The 20,756-nt window shown below is 46.8% G+C and overlaps 1 protein-coding gene across 5 annotated transcripts in view; it reads right to left on the reverse strand.

Moving 5' to 3' along the window:
* Positions 1-20,756, reverse strand: part of CUX1 (cut like homeobox 1) — a 320,620-nt gene that overhangs the window by 177,208 nt on the left and 122,656 nt on the right. For all 5 annotated transcript variants that reach the window (XM_083172201.1, XM_083172198.1, XM_083172199.1 and 2 more), the window contains exon 5: positions 3,334-3,471. In XM_083172201.1, coding sequence (XP_083028327.1) covers positions 3,334-3,471 — 138 coding nt within the window. The remainder of the gene's footprint in view (positions 1-3,333; positions 3,472-20,756) is intronic.

The following is a 20,756-nucleotide window of genomic DNA, read 5'->3' on the forward strand; positions in this document are numbered from 1 at the left end:
AAAAAAAAAATTAATATATGGAATTGAAAAGAACAAACCTTCATAACAGCTATGGGACATGGACTCATTTATATAAAGCAATTCAATTTCTGAAACTACAGAATTCAAACAGCTAGAACATCTCCTAATATCTTTGTTTTGCCTTTTGTTATATAGTTATACAAAAACTAGACACTAGGTAGTTTGTAATAAGAGTACTGTGAGGCTGGGGTGTATGTTAGAAAAGGACCATTATATCTCAAATAAAAGCCGTTAATATGAAACCCATCATTACCAGAAATCTGTGATCTGCGTTATATTACACATTGTCACCAGAATTCTATCTGTAGCATAGATGTCACTAGTGTGCTCCCTACATTGTATGCTAAGCATTGAATGCTCCCTGCCATTGCATACAGAGCATTAGAATGCTCCCTGAACAGTGTACAGTGCATTAAAATGCTCTTCCTGCATTTTATACAGAGCAGCATTTTAGCTTCATGCATTGCAGTTGGGGAAATCCCTGCTAAACATCAGTGTTAAACACTGGCAGGAAATTTCATTGCGATTTAATGGTTAAGGCTATTGGCCCTCTGTTATATATATATATATATACACACATACATACATACGGTGACGAAAAATGTAAAATACATTTGAAACGTTGGCGTCTTGATGCTGTGTTCTTGCCTTTTTCTGAGCTGAGAGCCACTATTTGGAATATATATTCGGCGGGTGTATGCTGTTGCAGTGCACGCTGTTTTGAGGGCACCGGCTACCGTTACTTCTAATATGCAGTGAGTGCTTGAGCCATCGAGAATCCCCAGCCCACCAGACAGGTTACTCAATTTAAAACCAAGAGTAACTTTGACCCCCCCTGCTCCAACCGATCCATTGATACCTTCATTAGGTTGGTTAAGAGAGACACGCTAGAATTTATAGCCCAACAGAAAGTATCTTGTTCTAACCTGACTAAAGGACAGAATATGGCCCTAAAAAAATTGGAAGCCAATACAGATATCACCATTCGCCCCGCTGATAAGGGGGGCGGAGTGGTGTTACTAAACAGGGCGGATTACATCCGCGAGGTCAACAGGCAACTTTCTGATACTGTCTGTTACAGGAGATTGACATATGACCCAACCTATGCCTATAAGAAAGAAATTGACTCCATTATTCAAATGGGGCATATCAATAACTGGTTGGATGAACCTACTGTTCATTTCCTGACACACACACACACACATCCCCGTATTCCAATCCCATATGTGTTACCTAAGGTGCACAAGACCTTAGTTGACCCTCCAGGTCAAACTATTGTTTCTTCATGCGGCTCGTTGTGTCAGCCACTTGCACAATACATTGATTTCTGGCTTCAGCCAGTTGTGCAAAATACAGCTTATTACTTATGCGACACAACGGACTTCATCAACAAATTAAAACAGCTTGGTACATTGCCTGACAACTCGCTATTGGTGACGCTGGATGTTTCCAGCCTGTACACCAATATCAAGCACAAAGAAGGACTTGATGCAGTCAGGGGTCTTGTCTCCACCAGTTCACACTATGGGGGTCCCAATGTTAATTTTTTGTTATTATCAATGGAGATAGTTCGAACTAAAAATTATTTTCTTTTTGAAATTTTTTTTTATTTACAGTTGCATAGTACTGCGATGGGGTCAAACATGGCCCCCGCGTACGCCAATTTATTTATGCACATGTACGAGAATCAGCATATTATGTCACACAGTTACTATTCTTCATTTATATTTTTTTACATTCGATACATTGATGACCTCTTCATGGTGTGGACTGGTGGACCAGAGCTCCTGACTGAGGTTGTGGACTTCCTTAATGCCTTAGAGACCACTATACGCTTTACTCTGGCATTCAGTGAATCCCACATCAGTTTTTTAGATGTGGGCGTCACTATTAAAAACTGCTCCATTGTGACCAATATTTACAGAAAACCGACTGACAAAAATACTGTGCTAATGGCCGACAGCTTTTATCCATTACCACTCAAACGTGGTTTACCATTGTCACAGTTGCTAAGGGTTAGACTGATCACTTCAGATGAGAATGAAGTGAGTCTAGCCCTGCAGGAAATGGGTAAGAGGTTTGTAGAGAGAGGGTATTCTTCCCTGGAGATCCAGGAAGCGATCACACAGTGTGAAGAAATTTCACAAGAACAAGCACTTGTACCTAAATCTAGGGCTGATCAAGTTGACAGGATGACTTTCATCAGTACCTATTCAATAGCTTCCAAAAAAATCAGGGAGGTGGTACTTAGGCACTGGCACATACTGCAGGCTGACGACATTATGGGGCAACATTGTACTAATAATCCATTGTTTTGTTAAAAAAAAAAGTAGCAATATCAAGGACTTGATTGCCAAATCTGATTTAATACCTGTAAAATCATCTAATTGGTTGGCACCCAAAAATGGTAGCTTTAAATGTTCAAAGTGTGTCAATTGTCAGTTTTTACTAACATCACCTGTCTTTGTTGATCCTAGAACCTCAATGTCATATCCAATACACCATCATCTTACCTGTGACAGTCGATTTGTCGTATATGCCATTATTTGCACTTGTAAATTGGTCTACATTGGTAAGACGATAAGGACTTTCAATATATATATATATACACACTGTAAGGATAATTACCTGCATTACAGACCAAGCTTTGCCCTGCAGGAATACACAGCATTGGTCGTACCTAAGTTCACCTTATAAGCAGCTACATTAGGATTAAACAGAATGGCTAATGTCAGATAGACAATTACACTGACCTAATAGACGGTTGGGACAGATTCTTTTATGAATATAGAAAATTAAGAGAAGTGACAGAGCAAAGGACACTGCTTTATTTGTGCACAATAAAACATTAGTTTTTAATTTTCACTGCAAAATAAAAATGGTCACAGCCAATGTTCCCTCTAATTTTACGAAGGCTGTGTGCGGCTAAAGATTTTGGCTGTGCAACTTTGGAAGGAAATTTAAATTTTTGTGCGTCACTTATATATAACTGGAAAATGACGTTCAGCATTTGTGTTAACTTTACTTCAAAATGATATTAAAGATTTAAACATTCAAAACACATCACACAATGTAGTTAATGGGTGAAACACACATTAATTGAGTCCACAACTGCAAAAAGGGACCACTGCTGCTTTGTGCGCTCTATTGTAATGTCTGTGCGCATGCTCGTCGAGGTGTGTGCGCGCGCACGCGCGCACAGCTTAGAGGGTACACTGGTCACAGCTCATATCCATAACATTACAGATGAGTTTCTAACTGCATTTTCCGCAACCTCCCAAAGTAAACTTAATACATATACATAGATCTCACCTTGATTTTTTACTTCAGCGAACTCTTTGTTGTATTCATCCAATGTCTCTCGGAGCTTCTGGTTCTCTGTTTCAATATCGTGCATACGCTGAACCTTTAGTTGCAATTGCTGTCCCAGATCCAAGGCAGGTACTGGATCTAAAAGAAAGGCAGCAGCAAGTTACACATTAAACTGCAACCAATGCTCACGTGAGTACGTGATGTTTATATGTAAGAAATAACTCTGTTTTGCCATGTCAAACTTCTCTACAATAATTGTGCACTCTAAAGCATACTTGCCTACTTTTGAAAACTAGTTTCAGGGAGATTATAGTTGGTAGTAGAATTTAGCACAACGCCCCTTAGAGGGGGCGTGTCTAGTTCCATATATGGAGAGAGTGTGAAAAAAGATTGTGAATGTGGCACCTAGAAGCGTGGGTGTGTACGGCTACATCTGAGAGGAATTTTGTAAAATTACTTATATCCAAATGTAGATGAGCCCCAAAGCAGTTCGGAAGAGCTACTATACTTGGTAAAGTGCTGGGAAATGGCGCTGATGATTCAATGTAAATTTATCTATCTCTTGTTCCTTTTTTCCCCCAAAAAATGTAACAGTATAATGTGGGCTAGGTGAAATGAGAGAGATTACTAGACTAGATGAGGGAGAGAGGGAGATTGCTGCTATTTCAGGGAGTCTCCTGCAGAATGCATGAGGGTAGGCAACTATGCTCTAAAGGGGCATACAGAGGGAGCAATCCCTGCAGCAGGGCGCCAGCATCGGTAAGTGCATACACACCTGTCGGTGGGGGGAGGGGTGGGGCCAGGGGGGGGACTGGGGGCCATGCTGCATTCTACATGGCCCTCTTAAACAATCTGCTCTGTAGTAAAAATAGATTGTCTGTACAGTCTATTTTTACAGCGCATCAGTATTGCAAGCCCCTTATCACTGCCATTTTGGCTAACTTTCCTTACGATTTTGACTATATAGTCAAAATCGTAAGGAAAGATGGTACTCTTTACCTAGCACGGCGCTCACGATTTTGATCGTGGGCATCGCAGGTAAAAAAATCGCGGGCATCGAATGCACTAAAAATCGGGTGCGACGCGACCGACGCTATGCCCGCGATTTCCCATAGGGACCAATGTTAAATTTCTCAATTGACCCGATTTTACTGTTCAATGCCTCAATTGACACGATTTTTCCATAGGAAACAATGTTAAATGGCCCACAGAGGCCAAATAGGCACCCTGAAGTGTGAAATGGCCCCCACAATTGTTAACGCCACCCCACGATCAATGTCAACCCGAAGCGTGGCGAGCGCAGCGAGCCCGCGAGGGGCGGCGGTACGTGTCCTACGACCTTTTCATACCCCCACTATCCACGTTGGCGTGGAGTTGAGAATAGAATAGTGTGGCGAGCGCAGCGAGCCACCGAGCCCGAAGCGTGGCGAGCCCCGCGAGGGGACGCGGATACCTTCACAGGTAAACGCGTCCCCTCGCCACGCTTCGGGCTCGGTGGCTCGATGCGTTCGCCACACTATTCTATTCTCAACTCCACGCCGACGTGGATAGTGGGGGTATGAAAAGGTCGTAGGACGCGTACCGCCGCCCCTCGCCGGCTCGCTGCGCTCGCCACGCTTCGGGTTGACGTTGATCGTGGGGTGGCATTGACAATTGTGGGGGCCATTTCACACTTCAGGGTGGCTATTTGGCCTCTGTGGGCCATTTAACATTGATTCCTATGGAAAAATCGTGTCAATTGAGGCATTGAACAGAAAAATCGGGTCAATTGAGAAATTTAACATTGGTCCCTATGGGAAATCGCGGGCATCGCGTCGCACCCGATTTTTAAGTGCATTCAATGCCCGCGATGACCGCAATGGGCGCCGTGCTAGGTAAAGAGTACCGGAAAGATAAGCCAACATTGCACAGTGTATGTACCCCTTAAATTTATATTCTCGGATTTGTTTCAGCATTATAAAAACATCTCTATCAACAGCAGTTTATTAGCAACACCCATTCCAAGGCCTGAAGCAAGAGTCGCAGAACTAAAATCTAGAGCTCTGGTTCACAATAGCAATTTTATTGGTGTAAAAGTGATAATTGCATTGCGCAAGTTTCACCCAAAGCACTATTCCTATAATAAACGGCAGTAAAGTGATACCAAGAGCCAATGACAACAGACCTTAATCAGAGTTGGTTAAACCGGAGCAGTTAAGGCACCTGCATAATGACAGTTATTTTTGAATTCCCCAAATCAGACAGAAGAATCCCGATGGATTCTGGTTAGTATTTTACACTAACCCTACCACTAATCTAAACTGTCCCCTCCCACAACCACTTCCCTCAGACTCTCTCTAACCTTTTCCACCCCTGCAGTCTAACTATAACCCTTCCAGTAGTGCGTTACCCCACTACTTAACTCCGGGATCTGTCGGGATTGTGATCATTGGAATCTCGCTGTCGGTGTTCTGACTATCGGAACACCGTCTGCTGGGATTTTGACCACATTCCATTTTTGCAAGCCTCAGCATAATAACTCATTGGTGCCTAATAGGAGTCTTTAACAGACAGTATTCAAAAGCGGAGTTGTCTGTGCAAGGGGAGGGAACCGTCAATGCAGATTGTGGAATCAGCCACTCCAATCAATGGCATCAGTGACTATCTATACAAAAGAAAGTTGTGCTAAATGGTGACATTCCACCTCAGCAAATTTGATTGACCCAATGGTGTTACCATCACTATGTACCCTTTCTGGTGCTGATCACACAATTAATAAAGTCTGAGCACCCAAAGGACCCAAATTAGTCTCATGGAGTGAGCATCAAGTGAAAAAGCAGTTGTAGGAAGGAGAATCGGGTGTGGTATGGCGGTCCGACAGGGGTGATCACCACGGTCAGTATCCCGATGTCGGAATCCCGACTGCTGGTGCTCCTTGCGGGCTCGTCACAGGTTCTATTCTCCCTCTATGGGGGTTGTGGACCCCACAAGGGAGAATAGCCCTGGTGAGTCGGGATTCCAACGTCAGGTTACTGACCGTCGGGATCCCCCCAGTCAGGCAGTCATCCTGCACCCAGAGAACCGAGGTTGTTTCTAGGCAACCAGAACCCCACACCTCCCAAACAGGCCTTAAGTCCTCCTACTGCTATATGCAATTGAGGCTGCAATGTTGTACTGCATGTCTCATGTCATGTTGCAGAGGATGCCATATATTTCTAGAAACGTATCTGTGCTCACTTTTCGCGTTTATCCAGAAGCATGTTTCCTTCACATGAAATACGCCCATTTATCTGAAAATAACCCACATCACTAAATATAATATATTTCTCTACCCAGACGTGTTTTATGTAATTACAGTGAATGAGAGTGACACCCATTAGACTGTCTACCTCTTAATGCATACTTATTGCATTACGCTCACAACTCGGCTGACCACTACGCCATTGATTTCCAATACGGAGATAAACAGACCAGCTGCTTGAACAACAATGTGAAAAGCACGTGCCAAGAGGTTGCTGGAGCAGGGAGGACGTAGGAAAGATTATTGAATACATGTCTGATGAGGGCGCCAGATGTAGTGGTAGTAAGGCAGGAAAGATTTAGTCTCATACACTGGAATGCTAAACATCAAACTAAATGGATCAACAACAGCGTACATTAGCTAGTTCAATTAACTTCAAAAACATCACAGTTATTCATTTTGTAGACCACCCTCGGCTTGCAAGGACATAGTGTATATCTGTTAACACATTAGACATGGACACATGCTTTTCCTCAGCTACCCGAGAGGAGCCTGTTGGCTGATAGGACGGTACCGGATTTCACTTGACTTCACTCCTCAATCAAGGCAAAGTGTGCAGCCTGCCATAGTTCTGCACTCAATAGGTTAAACAAAGACGTATTGTAATTCATACATAAGTTGGACAAGTCCCAGCTCTCTAAAATAAGCAGTAATTCATATTAAAAAAGGATGGAGACAGCCAGTCGAGTCTTCTAAACGCTAGTTAAGAGTTCAGGAAAAGCCCAGTCACTTCTCTGATTATTAAGTAATGACAGTAGTCTTTAAAATTAGACTGCAGAGATGTCTGGCAGAGTGCGACCGCTACCCTATATATCCTGGTTTCTAGCGGAAACAACTGAGGCTATACAAGTACATTATAATATAAATATCTTCTCCTAACATTACTAAATGGTAGAATTAACTTTGGCATGTATACAGAAAAACAAACAAACACGGAAAAGGGACTAAGCACTGAGTCTACTTGTACAGCAGGGATTTTTAACAGAAACATATCCTTGGGTACATCACAATGAAAAGGTATATACTTACTAGACCCCCCCCCCCACCACTGCACCCTGTGCCTACATGGGTAGAGGTGGGTTCTATGTTAGGGCTGTTATGGGAATCAAACTCATGACCTCAGTGCAGGGGCGGATTGGCCATTAAAGTTACCGGGGAGTTTCCCGGGAGGCCGTTCAATCCTGAGGCCGAAAGCTGCTGGCGGCTGCTCTCAGTCACACGTGCAGGGATCGCAGAGCCGGATTGCACCGCAGCACAGCTCTCTGTCTGCTGCAGATGAAATAAAGTTTTCTTCTTCTGCTGCAGGCCGGGCAGGCAGCGTCCTAAGCCCCGCCCCCTCCGACCTCAAACACAGCCCCAGCTCATGTACTGTGTAATGAACGTTGCTATTGGTGCGGTGTCACTAGGGGTGTGTGGCCGCCCCCTTCCCCACAAAGCTGCAGCTGCACAAGAGGAAAAGGTGGGGGGGGATGCCGCGATTCGCGGGTATTAAGGGGGCGGGGCTTAATGTCACAAAGTGCCCGCCCCCATCAGATACCTTGGCTGCATAAGGTAGTGTGCTGTGCTGTTCTCCCTCCCCCTGTACCTGACACTCTCTCCCCCTCTGCCTGACACTCTGCCCCTCTCTCTCTCTCTCACACTCTACCTTCCTGACACTCTGCCCACCCTCTATCTCTGACACTCTGTGTCCCCCTCTCCCTTACTTTCTGTCCCGTCCCCCCTCCTCTGCCTGACACTCTTGTCCCCCTCTCTCTCTGACACTCTGTGTCCCCCTCTCTCCCTTACTTTCTGCCCCCCTACCTCTGCCTGACAGTCTGCCCCCGTCCTCTCTCCCTTAGGGCGGGATGTATTAATATACATCGCCACGCCTCCACCACGATGCCAGCGCATTTCTACTAACATATGCGTCTGGCATCGCGGTGCGATGACGGAGGCTCCCCGCGACACCTGTACTGTGGTCTGCGGGGGGTCTCCGTCACCTCTCAGCCACCTGCTTCTCCCCTCACGCCTGCTTAGCTGTCCCCGGCGCCTCCTCCTCCCCCCTGCAGCCGGAAGGACGTCCGGCTGTGTTGCTAGGGGAAGGAAGGGCTTACCTTCCGGGGTCCAGAAGGACCTGCAAGAAGGTAAGCCTAAGGGAGGGGGGGTCGGCGAGGCGGCGGGGTTGGGGGGGGGGGCGGTGAAAAGAAGCCCATAGGCTTCTATAGGGTATCGCCACCCAAAGGTGGCGATATCGGTGCAGCCGGATAATAGTACATATGAAAATGTAGTAAAACGGGGGTTTTACCGCATTTTCATTTTAATACATCTCGCCCTTATACTCTGGGCCTGATTCAGCTTTAATCAGCCTGCAGCGAATTTGCTGCGGGGACCGATGATGAAGTTTTGCAAATGCGTATCAGCAAATATACGCATGTGCAGGGACACAGTATGAACGCCTTCTGCGACTATTACAGTCGCCGAGGTGTTTGCACAGAGGAGGTCGGACAGTGGGCTGGCGCATGGGGTCTCCCAGTGTTTTGTGAGTATGATCAGTAAAACGTTGGGTATCCCCATACAAACGCAGGTGGGTCAAAGCCTGCAGGGGGGGGGCTGATGTCACATGATGTCAGCACCCGCCCCCTGTTCGGCCATCTCCGGCCCAGATAAAGTCAGATCAAACTGACTTTAATCTGCGAGCGGGAGAAAAATCATTTGAAGGTTGCCGACCATCGAATGATTTTTCACCCATACAGCGGCATCCGAATGGTTGTGTAAGAGAACACATCCATTCAAATGCAAATACGGTCATTCGCTCGGCGCAGGGGGACAGGCGTTCGTTTGCCTGGCAGGCGACGTTTACCTGCTCGGTAAGCAGCAAATTTACACTGCTAATCTAGCCGACCTGAATCACCCCCTCTCTCCCCGTCCTCTCTCCCTGACACTCTGTCTCTCTTGTGCTTTCTCTTCCTCTGTGACTATACTGTCTCTCTTTCTCTGGCTAGACCACCAGGAGTCTCATCCTGTCCCCTTGTTGTTGGGCATGCCTTCACAAGGAGCTGCCAAATCACAACGCCCAGGGGGTCGCACGGCGTGTTTTTAAACTAGCCTGTTCCAGTCGCCGGATGTTGTGTTCAGAAGCCGCCATATGAAGAGGACTAGAAGCCTCGCCGCTGGAAGCTCCGATCGGGCCTCGCTGCAGATGAACCCACAGGAATCAGGTAAGCCCTCACTGAGGCCTTTTTTCTTTTTATCTTGCTCCCACTACACCACCACCAATCTAGCGCTAGGCCAAGGCCCCATTGTTCTCCCCCACTTCCTTCTGGTTAGGCAGGCCACGGGCATGAGCCATTTTAGGCACTAGGTGCCATTATTCTCAACCTGTCTCCCACCTCTCCCCTTGCACCCTCTCTGCCCTGCATCCCCCCTTATCCTGCATCCTATCCCACCCTGCATCCCCTTTCTCGCTCTGCATCCCCCTCCCTCTGCATCCCCTCTCACCCTGCGTCCTCTCCCACTGTATCCCACCTCTCACCCTGCGTCCTCTCTCACCCTGCATCCCCCCTCTGCCCCCTGCATCCTCTCTCGCCCGGCATCCCTACTCACACTGCATTGCCTCTCTCATCCTGTGTTCTCTTCCACCCAGTGCCGTCTTTCCCATTGGGCACGATGGGCAGTTGCCCGGGGGCCTAGGACCTAGGGGCCCCCGGCCCAGCCCAATGGGAAAGATGGTGGCCGGGGTCCGGGAATCCGCTCACCCTCGCTGGGGGATCCGGGCAGGGGGATCAGGGCGGTGGCGGTAGCTAGAAGCCTGATTCGGCGAAGCTCTATTTGCCGGCGGGGCGGGAAGCGCTGTTGCATTTGAATAGACTGGCCGTACGCTGATTGGCTGAATTCAGAAAATCAGCATCCGGCCAGTCTTTGAAAAGGCAACAGCAATTCCCACCCCGCCGGCAAATAGCGCTTCACCTCCTAGCAAGCAGTGAATTTAATTTCGGGGGTCCGTGTGCCGGGGTTCTGATCACCCTCACTGGGTGATCCGGCAGGGGGATCAGGGCATCGGTGGCGGTAGCTAGGAGCCCGAAGCGGCGAAGCGCTATTTGCCGGCAGGGGGGGCGATAAGCGCTGCTGCATTTAAAATGACTGGCTGAATGCTGATTGGCTGAATTCAGCCAATCAGCATCCGGCCAGTCTTTTCAAATTCAACAGCGCTTCCCGCCCCCTGCCGACAAATAGTGCTTCGCCGCTTCGGGCTCCTAGCTACCGCCACCGCCGCCCTGATCCCCTTCCCCAGCGAGGATGGTCGGATCCCCGCCACCCGGCCACCATCTTTCCCATTAGCGCTATTTGCCGGTGGGGCGGGAAGCGCTGCTGCATTTGAAAAGACTGGCCGAACGCTGATTGGCTGAATTCAGCCAATCAGCGTCTGGCCAGTCTTTTCAAATGCAACAGCGCTTCCCGCCCCGCCAGTTAATAGCGCTTTGCCACTTCAGGGCAGGCTCCTAGCTACCGCCGCTGCCCTGATCCCGCTGCCCGGATCCCCCAGCGAAGATGATCGGATCCCCGGCCGCCGGAAGCTGACTGGCTGCCGCACGGAGCCAGAGAGGTGAGGGTTGGGGAGGTGACTGTGGGCTCCTGGGCAAACTAATTTGGGGGGGGGGGGGGGGTCCAGTGAACTAGGTTGCCCAGGGGCCCTTCCTAATGTTAAGACGGCCCTGCTTCCACCCTGTATATCCTCTCGCATTGCATCCTCTCCCACCCTGCGTCCCCCCACTCACACTGCATCCCCCTATCCCTGCATCCCCCCTTTCACCCTGTTTCCTCTCTCATCCTGCATCCCCTCTCTCATCCTAAATCCCCCCCTCTCTCTGGGCCATTTTCTCCTACCTTCAACCCCCTCTCTCACACTGCATCCTCTCCCATTGTGGGTCCCCCTCTCACCCTGCTTCCTCTCCCACTATGATTCTCCCCTCTAACTGTGTCATCTCCCACCCTGCATCCTGCCTCTCACACTGCGTCCTCTCCCACCCTGCATCTCCTCACTCACACTGCATCCCCCCTCTCACCCTGTGTCCTCTCCTACCCTGCGTATCTGCTCACCCGGCGTCCCTCTTCTCACTTTGAGTCCTCTCCCATCATGCGTCCCCCACTCACCCAATGTCCTCTCTCTTCCTTCATCCCCTCACTCATCCTGCGCCCCCTTTCTCATTCTGATTCCCTTCTCTCAGCCTGTGTCCCCCCTCACCTTCCATTTTATCCTACCCTCAGCCCCCTCTCTCACACTGCATCCTCATGGACCCCTCTCACCCTCCTTCTCCCTTCTAACTGTGTCCTCTCCCACCCTGCATCCCCCGACTCTCACTATGTCCCGCCTCTCACACTCTCCCTCCCTGCATCCTTCCTCTTACTGAGTGCCATCTCTCTCACTTTGTCCTCTGCCACCCTGTGTCCTACCTCTCCACCACGTCCTCTCCCACCCTGCATCCCTCCTCTCACCCTGCAGCCACCCTCTCACCCTGGTTTCTCTCCCAATCTGCACACTACCACACTGCATACTCTCTCACGTTGTACCCCCTCTCACCATCTGTCCTCTCCCGCCCTGTACCCTGTAGCCGCCGCATGGAACAGCCATTCTTCCGTCGCTGCTGAAGCCTGTCGGGCACTCACGTGGAGTGTCCCGGCTCTCCCCCATCTGCTGACGGATCCCAGTCGCCATGTGGCCTGGCTCTCCTGCCGCCCGACGATTGATCCCCTCCGCTGTGCGCCTGTCTCTTCTCCCACCCACTGATGGATCCCCTCTGCCAGGTGGCCGGGCTCTCTTCCCACTCAGAGACGCTAGCAACAGGGAACCCCCATATTGCTTGAGTCTGGACAAGTAAAAGACATAAAAGGTAGCTGACTATTGAATTGGGCGGTCGTGGACATCATGCGTCGTCAGCCATCAACACGCCTGCATTCGCAGAGGTATGCCCAGCGTTTTCATGGGCAAACCCTCCATTTTTATGGGTATGCTCATGAAATGCTGGGCTTTCCCCTGCGTCCATCCCTTGTCAGCGCACAATGTAGCAAACAGCTCGGCTCCTGGGGTTTGCACATGCGCATATTTGCGCATGTGCAAACCCAGACCAAGTATAAAATTCCTGATAGGAAAGGTATAGAGCCATTCTCATGAATTACACACATTAAAATGTAATGGTCATATTTAGTGTAAGCCACTCTGTCACTGTCCCAATGTCCTTGCTGTGCCCCTGCTGTCCCTCATACTTTGTCCTTGCACCCCTGAATTTTGCCTCATTCCATGTGAATGTTGGCTCATACCATCTAGCTTAATGTAGCTTAATTTTAACTCTGTGAATTTTGGCTCATTCCGTGTGACCTAATGTGAAGTTTGTATCATTCCATGTGGCCTTATGTGTAAGGGGTACTAGATAGAATAAGGGGTCATACTATTGTGGTGCATAATATGTTTTACTAATATTTTTAGTAATTTGCAATATTTTTGGAGTTAAAAAGGGCCAAGAGCGCACATATACCAAAAATCGCAAAGTAGCAGTGTGCGATTTGTGATAAAAATATCACGTATTGCCGTTACCAAAAATAGCTCATCCAAAATCGCAAACATCAAATTTAATAGGGTGCGATCTTTCAAATCCCAAGTGATTTCTGACTTTCATTCACCCGGGGACCCTTCAGGAAGCGTAGATGAATACTTCAAATCCCGCATACTGTTGTTAGCTCCGCCCATTGTTGATTTGTTGCCGTCCACATGAGGCCACTTCCAGAAATTTTCCAGGGCCACTTTTGTTCCCCAATCCGCCCCTGCCTCAGTGCTTTGAGGCAGTAATGGTTACCGTTATACCACCCATAAGCAATACACTATTAAAGCATAAACTACTGATGAAAAAAAAATGTAGAATTGTTTTACGAGAGTCAGATGTTATTTAGTATAGTATATTATTAGTATCATTTTGTTTTTCCCCATGGGGCACACACAAGCATTACAGCTTTGACAGACCTAATGGAACAAGTCATTTCCAAATAAACACTATAATAAAGATTAAGGATAGTGTTACACCATTTTTACACCAAAATCCTGGATCCGACCCGGCATTTGGAACACGTTCCGATCTGGGTCGTATGTGGGATCTTTCCCGTTTACACCATGGGAAATTCCTGGGCTGGCACCATTTCCACTGCACGTGGCAGCACTTGGAGAGTACATCATCTCCAAGCACATGGATCACCACACCGGGTCCGTCCGCCGCGCTGGGGGCAAGCCCCGCACACCAAGGTAAGCTGCTGGGCTGCCCCCAGCATTCGTGCACCCCCTAGCCCCCCCGTCCACGAGGTGAATGGATGCCGCACACAGGCTTGTGTACAGTGAACCATCAGAAAGCAAAGATGTCACTATATCAGTTGAGCTGAAAAAAATAAAAACCTTGTATTTTGGAATAGTACTGTAGAATTACTTGTATCCGCTGTGCCAGCTATACCCTGTTATCTTCTTGCCAATATCTGTTTGGAAAGTCATGTTTCAATTTACGGATTAAAATTCTCTTACTAACTCCATACAGAAAATGCAAATCTGTATCATATCAATGTCAAGGGTAATAGCAGTTATTATAAGAAGTATCTGCATTTATTGTATAAAGTCCATCTGTGCTGTCATTTCTAATTGACTGGTGGGAAGAGCGGGTTTTCTGGCTCACTTTCCTGGCAGACGCAGAGAAGAAGGTAGAATAATGGGGAAGGATGTAATCAATAATACCTCTTGTCTGCTTAGTTCTGCAGCCCATCACCTCCAAGTGACACAGACGGCAAACCGTTTGACCCTTTAGTTACTGGACAGCCCTAACATGCGAAGCATATTGCTATTGATTACAGAAAGTGATGTCAGCAGCAATTACTTTATATTGGTCCTAGACTTCTATTTAGTTAGTAATACCGGAAGATAAAATGTAAGTATGTATGTGTTCTGCAGTTCTACAGTCGAGAGATAAAATAGATGTGCATTGGTTATAATACAGGAACATGACTAAGGTAGAGCGAGGTGAGATGCCTGATTACAAGGGCTTACAGTCTAATAGGTGGCATCATGCAAGACAGTTCTAAAATGAGGCAGCAAATATTAAAAAGGTACCAAGACGAATTCCAGCATGAAGGGAACATACAGTATAATGTATAAAGAAAAGCAGACAAAAAAACACACACCTCAGTGTCTACCATACAAAACATAGGGGGAAGATGTATGAAGCAGTGAAAAGAGTGAAGAAGTGTGCCAGTAGAGAACTTGCCCATGGCAACCAATCAGAATTGAAGTAACAGTTATCAAGTGCATTCTACAAAATTATACATAGCAGCTGACTGTTTGTTATGGGCTACTTCTGTGCTGGCACACTTACCCCGCCAACTCACCCAGCAGCTCAGCGGGTGGCTGGACAACATACGACACATCATATTCGTTCTTTTTGCATACGATGCATTGTATGCAATCCCAGTCATGACTGAGGAATCCCATAGATCCTTGTGGTAGCCAGTCACCAATCTGATGTGCATGGGATTGGGATCGGAATCGGAGTTAAAACACATGGACTATGACACTATTCATCCCATTTCTCAGCCCAATGCATAGAAAATGGATGAAAAGGGCTCAAATTGCACCTTTACAGAAAGAACAGTACCGTCAAACAAGTGGGCAGCCCTCCTCCCTCACCTAAATTGGCTGCCTCTCTGTCACCCTTCCCCCATGTCCCCCTCTTCCCCTTACCCCACTCTACCTCCTCATGCCTTCCCACTTGTATTTTTTATTAAGGGGCTAATTCAGAAGTGGATCTGCACGCGAATAAAAGCAGCAGTGCACATCTTGGTCTGACTGACATGCTGCTGCCACTTAGGACTAAAGACGGGCAGCAATCCAAAAAAGGGGGGGCTTTTGGCACCGTTTACTGGGCAAGCAGAAGCCTCTACCTCCAAATCAGTTCCTTAGATGCAATCAGGCCTTAGGCAACACGCTGGTTTGTGATCCTCGCCCCCCCCCCCCCCCAAATAATTTTTTTATCTAACCTGTATGAAGTCAAGTACCTCCACTGACCAGAAGAGGCCACCCAACCGATCAAATTACTCCTTTGTTTGCTAAAAGAGGTCATAACCGAAAGTGAAAGTAATTTCTGGAGTGACAATGATCTGTTTTAAACTTGCTGGATATGGAGAGAAGGAGCTGTAAAGACAGAGCTTGGAGGCAAGAGCAGACAGGGACAGGGGGTGGGGTGGAGAGTTTGTGGGCTAAAAACGCTCACAGCTCAAAGTGAAAGTACGTTGCAGTAGGCGTCATTTCGATGGGCTTTTAACTAGTTTGGGGCAGTACAGATCATGTAATGGTTAGCATTACTGCCTCACAGCGCTGAGGTCATGGGTTCTATTCCCACCATGGCCCTAACTGTGCGGAGTTTGCATATTCTCCCCGTGCTTGTGTGGGTTTCCTCCGGGTACTCCCGTTTCCTCCCACAATGTTCAAATATTCTATGAAAAGCGCTGCGGAATATGTGTGCGCTATATAAGAAACTTAATAAAACTTAATAACTAGTTAAAGTATATTGCGTCACATTTGTTAAAGTAACAGTTAAGGTGGCCACAGACTAGATCTCTTCTAATACAAAACGCATGCGATACGCTAACACAGAGTGCGTTTTGAACTAAAAGCGATGCGATCTAGTCCAAAAAGTACAAGCAGCACACAAGTATGCATCGCCAGCCCAAAACGTGTGTGGGCACCTTTAGAGTGGTTACTCTACAAATTGTATAAGACCCGCGTATTTATCTGCGCAAAACTTCCCATACTCTATATTTTAAACCGGGCACGTGATGTCCACAATCAATGCTACTTACTGAACCGGCCACACAAAGAACATTGCAATTTATTCGGCCTTCCTCGGTTTTAGAGCAGAAGATGAATGCACCCCTTGTGCGTGCCTTATGCTACGGCCCTGCATTCCTGCATACGTTACTTTTTGCCAGGGCACTCTAGGCTAATATAATCATACGATTACATAATTAAACCAGCTGTCTCATTATAGAAAATCAACTGGAATTCAGGGCCTAATTAGTCATACAGCAATTAGCATGCTGATGAGCGACTGATGAAAAAGCTGCCTAGATTTCAAGTGTGTCAAGACCACCCAGTTATTTAGTGGGCAGAGAGGGACTTGAATGGTAAAAGCAGAAATTGAAAGCTGGACACATTGATTATATTTCACACAAGCCATGTTTCCCATCTCATTACCTCAAACGCCACCGAGAAAGCTGATCTGACCAGCGGGGCCATCTGCAGATCCAAAAACAGCGCAACCTGATCTAATTTCATCATACAAATAAGAAACATAAAGAGGTCACAAACATTTGCCCCCGATGCTGCAACCACTACTTCTGGAAGATTGGCAGCCGGCGTGATCAGAAGGTGCATGGAGCCACGCAAATAAAAAAATTTTTGTAGATCATGATTTACATCACAAATAAATACCTATTAAGAAGCTCATTGGCAGCAATTTACAAGGGAAACAATATAATGAGAAAAAATGAATACATGGCGACTTTCCTACGACTTTTCCCACAAATGACATCTTATAGGCAGCATGCATTTTTGGAGAGTCTATTTTTGAGTTTGGCGAGATTGTGGAGAAGAGAAGGTGCCCACACATGGTGCTATTTTACCCTGCGATGTGGTGCGCGCTCCCTCAAGGTACAAAAAGTATATGCAGTACAAACTTTTTATACTAGATCGAATTGCATTTAGTTAAAAATGCACGCTGCTTTAGCACATCGCATGCAGTTTGAAATAGATGTGTGCGATCTAGTCCAAAACACATGGTGCGCGCATGGATGTACTGTACACTTGGCAATTCCTGGCACTGCCCAAGAAAGTACTTGAAGTGAAAAACAGTGCATCATTGATAAATATTATATGAGATTATCTTCAAAATCAAAATTTATGAAGAGGATTTCTATTTAGCATGGCCAATGATTATATCTAGTGTAACTACTAAAACGTCAAACACTATGTAAAGTAAAAAATCACCTACACAGATTGGATGCACGTATCCTTGTTTCAGTGCTGCCGAACACACATAAGTAAGAAACTTCCGTTAACGTCATGTATCAGAAGTCTTCAATTAATTAAATACTGGCAACACAATATAGGCAACGTTCTGTTTACATTTTAACTGAAAGTTAATCCATATTAAGCTGGTCACATAAACTGGAGCAGAAACTGCCACACCTGGTAAATAACTATAATTAAACGGAAGCCTAGGTTTGGAAGAGTAAGTTCCTACCTTTAATTGTAGTTCTCAGAAATCCTTTATATACACGGTGGCTCCTTGCTAGAGCCATGCTTGCCTTAGGGCATGATGAATGTCTTGATAAAAGGGTTTGAGTTATGTTTACACAACTAAATTATAGCTATGTAATCTGGGACCCGTTCCCGCAGTTTATACGTCACAGCCCTCAACCGACAATTCTATCACGGTCACGGGACTAGGGTAACATGCACACCATACTTACTATTCATGCTCATGATATAATGGCTGCCTGGTAAGGAGAAGCCCCCTGAAGAGATGCGTGTTTTTTTTGTTTTGGGGGGGGTTGCAGTATTTAGCATTCCATGGTAGCTTGCTATGAATGGAATGCGATTCTTACTCTATTTAGCAAGCAGAATTTCACCAGGGCTCTGGAACCTAACCAACAGTATGAATGGCTCTCGACTGTATTTGTTACTTTTTTCTTGCATTTAAATGGTTTTATCCATCTCGAAAATGAATGAGGCACTAACTAATCTGTTGTGTGTGGTACGTTAGGTCAAAAGTTTGCATATCGACATGCAGGGTATAGATATGGTAACAGTGATCAGGTCTACATGGATTACATGTCGCCTGAATATGCCTGGTGGTCCAATGATTACTAACCCATGAGGGCTAAGGTGGTGTCTAGGGGGGCTCCAGAGAGGTGGATGCAGCACAGTTTCAAATTCAAACAGGGGAGCCAACACAATTGGTTGTGGCTCCCCTATTTGAATTTTAACCTGTGCTGCAACCCTTCTTCTGGGTGCTGCCACTGGTAGTGTCCCCACTGTCCTGAGGCCCTCATATACTAGTACGATTTGGCCCAATTCTGATGGATCGGGACAAAAATTGCATGTGTTAAACATCCGCTCTGTCCTGCCTGCATTGGGTCAGAGGTTGGACGTGCTGCACATAAAATCGCATGAGATTTATTGCATGTAAAAAATGATACATCAAGTGTCAAGTCTGATTTAAGTACTCCCAGGGAGCTCAAGAAAAATTTGTTTCGACATGCCGTTAAAACACATCGGACTAATATATGGGGCCTTTACTTTTTATGGTACCACTATTGGACATGCTACCGCCAGTTTAGTGTTGTGAAAGTACATCTGCCCTAATGCTTAAGGTCCATACACACTGGGCGATTATGGCCAGCGTGTATGGACAGCGATATCGCTGGGGGGGGAAAGCCGCTCAGTGCATACACACTGAGCGGCTTTCCCCCTGCTTGGCTCTATCAGCAGGGGGCGGACAAGCTTTGCATTGCACAGCTGTCCGCAAAGCCATCCACAAAGACGCTCATCTGATGAGCGGCTTTCTCGGCGATGATGCAAAGCCACTCAAACTTGCTGTTTCGAGCGGCTTTCAACTCAAAATCGCTAAGTCTGTATGGGCCTTAAGTCCTAGTTCTAACTTTCCCTCTAATACCCCTTTTACACCAAAGGTTGGACCCGGGATATCGCCGCTCCAGTCTGGGGCAGGGCATGGTGTAAATGGGCTGAAAAAAAAAAAACACGGGTACTGTTCCCCGGGAATCTGACCCGGCAAATGTTCAGGGTCGGACACGGGGCTTATCCAGGGCTCAGGGTGGTGTAAATGGTCATTATCCGGGTTATTTGGTGGGTAGAGGGGCAGGAAGAGCTGATTGGTGCTTCTGCGGCTCTAGCAGATGATGTAATCTGCTGAAGACCCGCACAGGGCGCATGTAGCAGCGCAGCAGCAGCGTTACCACGCTCTCTCCTTCGGCACAAATATTGGTCTCGAGATCTAGACCTCTCAGCCAAGAATTGTGCTCTCCTCCTCCAAGTGTGAAGCAAGTAGCACAGGGTGAGAAGCTGCTTCAAACTTTCAATTGCTGAAAAGTACAGCACAAACTGCAACACAGCTACTCAGTCTGCCATCTTTGCGGCAATGCTGGGAGCAGAACCCACTCCCTCCCTTTTCCCTTTATTGTGACCTCATCTCAAACAGCCCAAAGGTCCATTTTTAATGACACCAGCAAGGAAAGACAGGGCTGATCCGTTTTCAGTGTGAAAGGGCCTTACCCGGGAATAACCCGGATTGAATTGCAGTGTAAATGGGGTCTGAGGCAGGGAATGCCCTGGCAATTTCCCGTGTTCGATTTCCCGGGTCCTACCCGGTATTCTGGTGTAAAAGTGGTATTATTGCCTAATCAGAACCCCCTTCCCCCAAGAGAAGCCCTATTCTGACCGTCAGCATTTGAAGAATGTCAACATTTCACATGGAGACAATTTACATGTTGTCATTGACAACACGTTCACAAAATACCTGCCCGTGCTGTAGCCTGGTGACTTCTTCTCTTTAGTCCTCTTGTTCTTAATAAATGCTATGCTTTATTTTTTGTAATAAAATACTTGTGTGTTTCCACACATCCATATAGTGTTTACTTCTTTGCTCAATCATTCACTGATGAAACATTGTGCATCTCGCCACATCCTGTATCATTAAACTGATTCTGACACACATGGTGGGACTGCTCAGCTCTGCAAACAATAAACTGTACACCCTGCTTATAGGTCTGGCTTACTTTCTAATGACGACATGAGGGGGAAAAAAACACACATCTATCTATCTACGCATGGCATGTTGTTATATTGGTAATAGACATTAGATAGCCTTTAGCTCAACATCATGTGTTCAAATTGACTATATGCGGATTCAGAATGATAAATTTGCACAGATACCACTTAAAAATCTGTCCCCTTTCATGACCAAGTGTTGGCCAGAGCTGCTGTCTCACTGTGCGATAATTAAATTGGGCAGAAATATGACTGACTTTTGCATATAGTGTTGCATCCACCTCCACAGCTGTC

The sequence above is a fragment of the Crinia signifera genome, chromosome 2, assembly GCF_055691185.1.
Source record: "Crinia signifera chromosome 2, ASM5569118v1, whole genome shotgun sequence".
NCBI classification, from domain to species: domain Eukaryota; kingdom Metazoa; phylum Chordata; class Amphibia; order Anura; family Myobatrachidae; genus Crinia; species Crinia signifera.